The sequence below is a fragment of the Drosophila suzukii genome, chromosome 2L, assembly GCF_043229965.1.
Source record: "Drosophila suzukii chromosome 2L, CBGP_Dsuzu_IsoJpt1.0, whole genome shotgun sequence".
Classification (NCBI taxonomy): domain Eukaryota; kingdom Metazoa; phylum Arthropoda; class Insecta; order Diptera; family Drosophilidae; genus Drosophila; species Drosophila suzukii.
The window spans coordinates 10,445,373-10,456,152 of NC_092080.1; the positions used below are offsets into that span (position 1 = coordinate 10,445,373).

General features: G+C 36.4%; 1 protein-coding gene across 1 annotated transcript; it reads left to right on the plus strand.

Annotated features, from left to right (window-relative positions):
• Positions 1-3,507: 3,507 nt before the first annotated feature.
• t-Grip91 (testis-specific gamma-tubulin ring protein 91) lies at positions 3,508-10,436 on the plus strand. The gene is made up of 2 exons (XM_017090491.3): positions 3,508-3,625; positions 3,681-10,436. Exon 2 carries the CDS (start codon positions 3,706-3,708, stop codon positions 10,270-10,272), a length of 6,567 nt encoding a protein of 2,188 aa, XP_016945980.3. The 5' UTR covers positions 3,508-3,625; positions 3,681-3,705; the 3' UTR covers positions 10,273-10,436.
• Positions 10,437-10,780: the final 344 nt, after the last annotated feature.

Genomic DNA, 10,780 nt, shown 5'->3' on the forward strand with positions numbered 1-10,780 from the left:
TTACAATGTAATTACAAGCGACAGACGGAGAACGTTTTAAATTTTGTATGTGCCCGGCAAATGTTGGAATCTCCAGAAAGGATTAGGCACCATGAGGATGTGGATGTGGATGAGGATGCGTTCCATTTAAGCAGCAGCTTATGCCATAAACATGGGATATGACCTGGCTCTCAATGTCTGCCATAAAATGACGCTTAAAGTGTGGCACGTAATTGCTGATACCCTTGTCTTTCTGCTCCCCTAATTGCCGCAAGTTGTATGATTTTAATTAGAATTAGGATTCTAAGCCGGTCTTTTGATTCTTTAAGCGCCCTCAAAATGAGCTCGGTAAATACAGGTGGGTAAGTCGTCGCAGATATCCGGAGATGTTTGGCAATCCAAGCTTGCTAGTGGCTGTAAATTAATTTCCTGGTTACCAATTGCAGCAATTGCAGTTTCCAGGCCCAATTATTGGCAAACTTGCTGCAATGCATAAATTTCGATTCGCACACCGGCCGAATCCAGAAATCAATGATTAATTTTCTGTGGTGTTCTGTTCTATATTAGTTGGCGTCTGAGGAGTATAAGTCTACAGGGGGTATGGTGAGTAAGGCAATATATTTACGCACATTGTAGGGTGTGGTTTGATTTACCAATACATATTTTTAATTAATTTAAAATAATAATAGGGCCTAATTGAATTTATACATTGACAATTATTTTATGAACACCTTATTAACAGGCTTTCTGTGGGCTATGTATTTAGCATAAAGGTGTCTAAGAGTATGCAACAATATATTTTGTAATAGGAAGTATAACTGATGCATTTCAGGTTAAAATAATAATAGGGCCTAATTGCATGTATATATTGACAATTATTTTATGTATACCTCATTAACATGGTCTCTCTGGGCTTTGCATTTTGTACAAAGGTGTCTAAAAGTATGCAATAATATATTTTGAATTATGGGGTATGACTGATGAATTTCAAAGAACGTTTTGTTGTTGCATACTTTTGAACACATTTATAATTAATTTATAATTATATAATAATTTTACACATTAAAAATTCCAACTAAATTTATTCTCCAAGCTTTAGGCACCTTTAAGTACCAACTTACATCCCATTTAAAGGATTTTCCACCGAAACGCTACCAGAAGAACGAGACACTCATCCTGCTGTACCAATTGATAAAAACATGGCTGGCAGACAACGCCCCGATCATTAAAAAACAAGAATGTGTGACATTTTGTCAGGCATAATAATAAAATTACAATTGCAGCTCGGCGACAAACAAGCCGGGGGAAAAAGTGCCAAATCAGCGAAAAAAAACTGTGGGGCGTCTCTTAAGGAAATGTCAAATCAAATTTATTGACTTTCATTGTTCGTCGAAATGGAGGCAGTGACTCCTTGCTGGAATCTCGGGCTCATTGAAATGTGAAAAGCCAATGACAGGGGACGAAGGGCTAACAATGTGCACCTTTTTTCCTGTCGCAGGATCCTCTGTCTGGATTCGACTTGTGGCACTTGTCGATTTGTCCTGCACATTTCCCATTCCGAATCCGTGTTTGTGCGCGATTAAAGCGCCGCTTAGCACGTTTCAATAGCTTTTCCCCGACTTTACCTCCGCCATTTCGGATTCTCTGATTTTCAGAGACAATCACCAGAGCATTCTTCTCATACTCCACTCCATTCACCATTACGATTTTTACACTGAAAATTAAATATATATTTTATATTACTTACTAAATCATGTGTGACGAATTCTTAAAAATAATTATAAATACTTTTTAGTATCTAAGAAGCATTGCCCCATCTTAATAATAACTTTTTTGGTGTCTTAAATTTGAGGTTGAACTGGAAATAAGTAATTAGTCAGTCAATATTAGATTTCCCGTTTAAAACATAAATTAAACGTCTTATAAATAGCACTAAGAAAAAATTGTCAGTGATATGACTCAAAAAATACTATGGTTATTTAGAAAAATAAATAATTAATACGAAATAATGGTGATACATGGTAAATGTCCACTTAAAAAATTATAAATAGCTGTTATTATGAGCTCTTTATAGATTTTGAATACTTACCTATATTTTTTTCTCAGTGTATTCGCGCTTGATTTCCAACAACTTTGCACAATGCCTGCTGGCAGAGCTATAAAAATCATATGCTTCCCTTCATTGCAAGGGGTTGGCTTTACTTTTTTGTAGCTTCGTCTATATAACTCTGACTTCTTTGTGCCCAGCTTAGTTTGACAATTATTTGCATTGTTCAGTGAAGTCGTTTGTTCAACATGCACATGAATCGGTAACTACAACATAAGTGAGTCCCTGGTTATAGTTCACAATCGGACAAGTTGGGTTTGTTAGGCAGCCGACTCTATTGTGCACTGTCCATTGAATTTGTCGGTTGGCGTATAGTTACGAAGAGCCAATCCGGAGTATAAAAAGTGGCCAAGGGATGAAATCGAGTAGCGTTCAATTGCGTGAAATTACTAGGTCAATGATGCAGTCATGGATCTAGTGATACATATTTACCAAAAACATTTAATCCCATAACAAAAGTTGAACAATTTACTGAATTAAACCAAAATTTGCTCAAAGTAATTTAAGGAAAATTAAGATTACCCAATATAAACTTAAAATAAAATTTCCAAATAAAAGAAAAACGCATACAACTTACGGAATTCGTTATAATAATAAGAAGAAATTTCTATACTATTTTTACACCACAGGGAAAAAATTCTATTAGAATTTTCCAAGCCCAGTTTATTTTCACATTCGTTTCAGATTTCAAAGCAACAGTTTCTGCAATATTCAAGGAAATCACTTTATAAAGTCAGCCGCTCTCTGGTTTCCGCAACCAATTTTCTTCACACGTATATGCAAAATAAATGTTCTTCGCTTGACCCGAAAGCCTGTTGCCTTTTGTCATTTGAAATTCCGGCCAGGATGAGAAAGCGGCCTGTTGCCAAAAAACGAAAGGAGTTCTTTTAGGCGAACAAATTTTTTTTTGTGCTGCCTCTCTATTTTAAATGGCTCTTTCCGTTTCCGGTTACGTTTGACGTGCCTGCACGTAAATTTCGTGCCATTTTGTGCAAGAGAATTCGGGGGCTCAACTGCTTCACTCATGTTGGCGGTAAATTTTAGTACAATGCATATATAATCTTTTTCACTTATCTTTGCATAGTTTCCCTTTGCTGCAGCCGAAAAACTTTTTACGGTCTGAGGTTAAAAGTGGCGTCATACATCTCCAGCACCCCCAACCATCCGCATCCACATCCACCCACTGTAAGTTCGAGATTCGCGGCGCGTTGAGAGCTATGTAATGAATGAAAAGTTGGCTGGGAGTTGCAAAAGGTTGTGGCTGCAAAAAGGTGTGCAGGCATCGCAATTTCTGCTGAATGGCTTGGTTTAGTTTTTGTACTTGTCGACAATCTTGTGACAGATTTATGGGTTAATTATTGTGAATGGTGCTGTGGGAATGGAGGATAAAAAAGGTGAAAAACTAGAAACCCATCCATTTGATTACACGTACATATGTAGCACTGAAAACCTTGTTAGTCAGAAATTGAACAAATTTTGGAATGTTATCATAAATTTTGTAAAAAATAAAATATGCAAAGTCTTTGTATTGCTTTAAAGGTAAGAGATCTTAACTAAAATGAATTATGTTATAACGCTTGCCGTTTCATTCCAGTTTAAGTGATATCATATATTAAAAAATGGACAAAGCACACTCTTCGCAAATTCCAATAAAAGCGAAAAGAACTGAATTGCTTGATAAACTTTCCTCCGATGACAGCGATCTTGAGGGCTATGATCTGTATATGGGAATCTGGGAATTGAGCGTTAGCCTTGGTAACTTCAATCACAATGTGGACGAATCGGTGAAATTTATAACTGAAAATAGTTCGACTTTGAACGACTCATTTGAGCTGGTCCTGCTCAATGATTTTCGGATGAAATTCGAAGAATTGCAAGATGGAGCGGATTCTGAGGAGAAGACTCTTCACGAGACTCGCAGCGATCTCTTTATTCGTCTTTATAAGGAACTGGTTGACATAGAACAGGAACCATTAAGATGCGAGTACTTAAATCTCTGCTATGAACTCTTTGACTCCGTCCACCCAAAACTAGGAGACCGAAAAAAGTCATATGCCTATCGATTGGAACTCATAGATCGTTTGCATGCTCAGGTTCAAAACAGATTGCGTCGCCTTAATGAAACTTCAGATGTCGACAGAATACCCTCTGATTCCCTTATTAATATCTGTCTGGGATCGAAGACATCCCAAAATGAAGCCTCAGATGTATTAAATAGAGAAATCTCTAATCTAGTAAAAGAAGTCAAGTCTGTGAAAATCATAGAAAAAAGAAAATTAGAGTCAAGCCGAATAGAAGGTTATCAATTGATTGAGGATTGCATGGTTACGACTACGTGCTTTTCAAAAGGCTTCAGAATTCAGAGCGAAGTCCTTCAGATTACTAATCGAACAATAATTCCCAGACCGGAAGATTTAGTCGCCAAAGAAATAGATTCTAGTAAATGTTTGCAAAATTATACCTTGATAGGTTCTGAGGAAATTCCTATGCTTGATTTAAGTAATCTAAGTGAACCAGATTACAATGCTTCCGATAAATCTGTAATAATTCCCAGACCGGAAGATTTAGTCGCCAAAGAAATAGATTCTAGTAAATGTTTGCAAAATTATACCTTGATAGGTTCTGAGGAAATTCCTATGCTTGATTTAAGTAATCTAAGTGAACCAGATTACAATGCTTCCGATAAATCTGTATTTATAAAGGATCAATCAAATTTTGATTTTAAAAATTCTATCAATTCTCCTATAGAAAATTTTAATAAAATATCCATTAGTGATTTGGGAAGCCATCCTCAGAATAACTATTTAAAAGATTCCCCTGTTATTGGTAATGATATAGATGTTGTTGTAGCTGTTACCAAAATGGCGCAGTCAACAGAACCGCTTCATGAAAAAGGATTAGATGATTTCAATAGTCAAAGAAGAAGAAATGATTCACTGTCTTCCATTTTGAATGATTCAATTTCGGAAAAAGCAAAGGAATGTAAGCATCTCTTTGACAAAGTAGTTGTCTCAGATAGTAAGGAAGTTAAAGAGGCTGTATCTCTGAATGTTCCTAAGAACGATTCTGTTTCTACGATTTGTCTGGATGAAGATGTAAGCTCAGATAGCATGAAGACTAAAAAGATTTGTATGTTGATCATTAAAGAAGCTGTTTCTCCAAGTCCTTTGGAAATCAAAACATGTATTCCTAAGAAGGATGATTTTAATAAGGAAGTTATTTTGGATGGTAAGAAAGTGAAGGATGTACAAGATCTGAATGTTTCTGGAAACGATACTTTTTCTACGAACTGTTTGGATAAAAATGTCACCTCAGATGAAATGGAGAGTAAAGATATTTGTACGTCGATCAATGAGGAAGCTGACCCACCAAATGATTTTAAGAACGAAACTTTTAGTGTCTGTAGTGATGATTATATTGAAATGCTTGACGACAAGTCTGCAGCAAGAATTATCTCAAGCCGCGACAAGCCCGATACCTCTAAATGGAGTCCATTAAGTTCTCATATTCCTTTAAAAAGGACTATCAAAAGATCTCTGCCGCTTTCTTATGATACTTCTGATTTTCATTTGGAGGAAGGTACTACTAAAGGTGATCATAAAGTTCATGGTAGCCTAGATAAGATGAAACATTTTTATGAAGATTATAAGAATAAACTTGATTCTATTACTGAAATAGAAGATAAAATTGACTCGAAAATCGATTTATGTGAAGATATCTATGAAAATGTCAAGTCGCCCAATAATGACTTAAGATCGGACCAAGTGGGTTTTTCGGACGGAATTTTAGGTCAACTGAAGCAAACTGTAAGTGATATAAAGCTAAACGTTTTAAAGGAAGTTGATAGGTCTCTGGAATTAACGTTGCAAAATGGAATATCTGGCGTTCTATCGAGGAAACCGTCTTTGGAAAAAGCAGGAAATGCGTCAAAAAAGTTTGGGAGAAATTCTAAATTTACTGACGGGCTTCGTTTAAAATTTCATAGAAAAATATCCCCAAAACTAATTAAGGAACATCAAAAGAAAGAGGAAGATGGGAAATTGCTTTTACCTATAATGAGTCCAACAAAAAAGTTAAATAGTTGTCTCGAGATTTCTGAAAATTACCATACTGCTGAATGTCCTACCAATACGAAAAGAAAACGTGATGACGTGGTAATAGGAGATTGCCCAAAAACAGTTGAATGCAATTGTTATGAAACTGAAGATACAAAAGCCACTTCGTGTAGCTTATGCAATGATATCCGAGAGGAATGTTATTCGGTAGTGGATGATGATTTTGAACCAGCGGAAAAATCCCATACATTTTTCGCTGAAGAGGACGATCAAGAAATGCTACCACCAAAATCAAGTCAAGTTACTAAAATAGATGAGCCTTTGAGCGCGTTTTTAGATGAAAATTGTTCCACTGAAGTCTGTAATAATAATAATTCGGAAGTTTTAAAGCCTCCTTCAGATAATTTGAGCATTGACTTCTCTGACGAACGCTATTTTGTAAAAAATGATATTGGTAGTAATTTAACGCCAGAAAAATCAGTGGAAAAATTTTATGAATTTTCCACTGATGAGGATGGTCAAGAAATGCCTTCACTAAAATCCAGTTATATTATAAAAATAGATAAGTCTTTGACCGAGTTTTCACATAAAACTTGTTGCACTGAAACCTGTATTAACAATCCGCAAGATTCAAAATCTTCTTCGAATTTTTTAGAATATGATACATCTGACGAATGCTGTTTGGAAGAAAATTATATTGAAGGTAATTTACCATCAACCAAATCAACTGAGAAATCAAACGAATTGTCCGCTGATGAGGAGGGTCAAAAAAAGCTTTCAATCCAACCAAATCAATCTACTAAAATAGATAAGTCTTTGTCCGAGTTTTTATTTACAAATTGTGACACTGTAGCCTGTACTAGTAATCAAGATAATTTAGTATATCCTTTACATAATTTACACATTGATATCTCTGACGAATGCTATTTGGAAAGAAATGACTTGAGCTCTATCTTACCACCGGAAGAAAGAAATGCTTTTATCGCTGAAGAGGACCATAAGTATACGCTTTCTCCAATATTGACAAATACTTCACAAACCGACATTAAACAGCCCAACGAAGTAGATACGTCTTTGACCGAACTTTCAAGAAAAAGTTACCCATGTGAAGAGAGCGATATTAATAAAAGAAACAGTAAAAACCTAAATTTAGATTTAAAGGATATAAAATCGTCATCGAATACTATATGCATTGACATCTCTGAGGAATACTTGGATCTAAATTTTAAGCAAGAAAATGGATTTTTCGATGAACATGAAAATCAGGAAATGCTTTCACCAATATTAAGTAAAATTAAAAAAACCGTGAGTGACGTCAAGCTTAACGTTTTAAAGGAAGTGGATAAATCCCTTTCAGAATTGACTTTAAAAAGTGTCTCTAGTCTTTTGCAAAGAAATCAAACCGAAGAAAATTATAAAAACGAGTCGAAAAGTCTGGAAATAAATAAAGCCTGTAGAAATTTAACCGAGGAAAGTAATATCTCCTTTGATATATCTGAGGAAAGTGACGTTGGGCAAAGCCTAAGAAGTGACGTTGGGCAAAGCCTAAGAAGGGACGTACATACATCTTTATCGGAATCGACCTTAAGAAGTACTTCTGAAGTTTTACCTAGAAATCGCTCCTATGAAGATTTTCAGAACATGTCGCCAAATTCGGTATTTAGTTTTAACTCTGGAGAGGGTAATTCCATCATTGATTTATGTAAGAAATGCGATATTAAGGTAAACTACTCAAAGACGTTGGATAAATACATTGCTGATGGCTTAAGTATACAAAAAAGAAGATTCAGTGAAATGGCTAGCAACAATGGTTCAGGTGATTTGAATGTATGTTCTAAAACAATTGAGTTTCAAAATTGGAACAAAATGTTATCTAAATGGCAGCATCAACGGCATATTATTGCTGCACCTCGTGTCATAATCAAAATCTTTAAATCGAACTCGGCATATAAGTGTTCCTCTGATGATCCAAATGCTCCGGATTTCTATGAGCAATTGGATCAATTTTTTGAGATTACGGGTGAGAAGTGTTGCCCTGCCCTTGACATAGATGTAGCTTCGATTGAATCCCGGATAATAGAGATACTTAAAAAAACCAGGAAGGTAGTTCCCAGAAAAATAAGCTACTCCGATTGGGTGGCTTTGCTGGGCAAATTCAATTTAAGGCAGTTTCTGTCACGTGAGGAGAGAGACACTTACGAATCCTTGCGATGGCAACTTAGGGATACGGGTGATGAGGATATATCCGCAAAGTCTCGATTCACCGATGCTCTCCACGGAATGATGGGTTACGGATCGCCGCATTTGAAGGTATCATCTGTAACTGGCAGGCTGCAACTGCGTTCGCCCCATCATCAGGATAGCCTCAGTGAGTCCTATTTGCTGCTCGTAATTGGCCACCTGGGGTACTTCTATCGAGAGTTGGGGAACCACCTGGATATACTTGGCCAACGGGGGGAAACTGCTGCTGCTCTCCGAAAATGTCTGCAAAGTTACCTCTTAGATTTTAAACTGTTCTATAAGAGACAAAAAAAGGATCCCTGCAGTCTACTTAGTTTGTACCGAAACACTCGAGAGCATCAGGTGGAATTTCAGTGGCTTCTGGCTGTTATGCAAAACATTCAGAATGAAAAGTCCATTATAGTTTCACTGTATGAGCAATCGCGCCGAAGATGCGGATATCAAAGAAGTTTATTGCTAATGTGGCTAAAAGTGGCAAGCCAACCAATGATATTCAGGCTTCAACAATGGCTTCTTAGCGGTCACCTTAATTCTTTTGATTGCGATGAGTTTCCCATCGAACGCTGTATAACATCGGATCATAGTGAGTTTTGGCAGAAACGCTATCGAATTACAGATAATTTTTCTGGGCTATTTGGACCTCAGCTTAGTGAAACTCTGATTGGCGTGGGCAAAACCATGGCATACTCACAAAATTATTTGGGTATGGAGGTGGAATCTTGTCTGAAAAGCAAAGAAGTACGTGAAATGTTGCTAGACAAATTCAATCACTTCTATAAATATGCCGATCAGGAACCACTCTGCAATTTTCTTAGCAATCTGCACTCGGAAATTTCCGGCAAGGTCCTAAGATGTCTTCGGGAAATAAAGTACAATCCAAAGTATCTCTTTTCTCAGCTCTACAAGTACATAATGTTAGCGGATGTGGAGTTCATCAGAGATTTTATAAATCATTTCGAGGAGTTTCTCGAAAAACCGGAGAGTTCCTTCAATATCCAGCTTTTCAACGAAATAAAAGATAATATGTTACGCAAGCCCATCTCGGATATCTATATAGATAAGGGCTTCACCGAAGGATCAAGGTGTTGGTCATGTCTTGTCCTGCGCTGGAAGTTTCCGAAATACTGGACTGCTCTACTCGGCGAGGATGCTGAGGCATATGAACCAATCTCTATGGCCATCTGGAGATTCCATTATGTAGACTACGTGCTCTTGGAAAGGATACTTCATCAACAGGAGCAAATTCTTAATCGCTTCGACTTCGAATATTTCGAGGGCCTGGAAGAAACACACAAATGTTTTGCCAAGCTGATCAAGAACTGTCTGGAACTAATGAATGTTCTAAGGCGTTATTTCTTCAAGGATTTATTAGAGCCGGCCTTCGCAAGGCTTTTATTAGCCTGCAACCAGGCTAACACTCTCGAAGATATACTAGAGGCAAATAGAATATATCTGAGGTCTATCAAACGGGGGTGCCTGCAAACGAAAAGACTTAGGAAATCGAATCAGTATCTAGAGCGACTTTATAATTTTATACTCAAACTAGATGATAATCTGCAAAAGTTCTTGAAATCATGTAAATCTTTGAAAGAGTATGTGCTAAATATTCAATTGCATAAAGCACATAGTTTGGTTTCCACTTCATTTAGGGATCGCATGCTGACCTTTCGTTTGACCTGTCAAAACTGCTCGTATGTCATAAAAGAGTTAAGAGATCAATTTATTTCGGGATTGATCAGCTTTTTACTGAGTCTGCATTTAGCAAATGAAGATTCATTAAGGCTGCTTGCTTTAAGTTTGGATCCCAAAGGCTATTATAAAAGAAAAGACAATAGATTGAGCCAGGTGCAATTGTTCGAGTTCAAAAGAAAGGCGAGAAAAAGCAGCTGAGATAAAAGTACTTGACAATCCTCTAAGCCATGAGTATACATTTCTTTATATTTTTTTGTAACAGTAGACATTACTGGCTTTTGTAAAATGTATAAAATCCTTTCCATATGTCGTGCATGTAATTTAGATTAATCTCAAAATTTATCTAATAAAACGGCAACACATTCTTACGTTTTGTGTTTCTTTTAATTATTTTACGTCTTTAAGATATTAGCATTTTTTATTGCCATTAAATGATGAAGAAATTCACATAGACTGGTATGAGGTTTTTCTTTTGAGAAGCTGCTTATTTAAAAATAAAAGCCACAATCACATTTAACTCCTCGCTCAAGTTTTAATTCATTTAGCAAAAAGATAAACGCCTTTTTTGACGCTTTGTCTATATATAAATTGGATTTTAATTGGAAATTAAGAATCGACTTAGCAATGTTTGCATTGTGCAGCAACTGGAGAAGTCCTTTGTCATGCAAATGTTCTGTATATTGTGGTCCCGTGTGAATAGGGACAG

Coding starts and splice junctions, on each gene's coding strand:
- t-Grip91 (XM_017090491.3), top strand. CDS start 3,706: ATGGACAAAGCACACTCTTCGCAAATTCCAATAAAAGCGAAAAGAACT.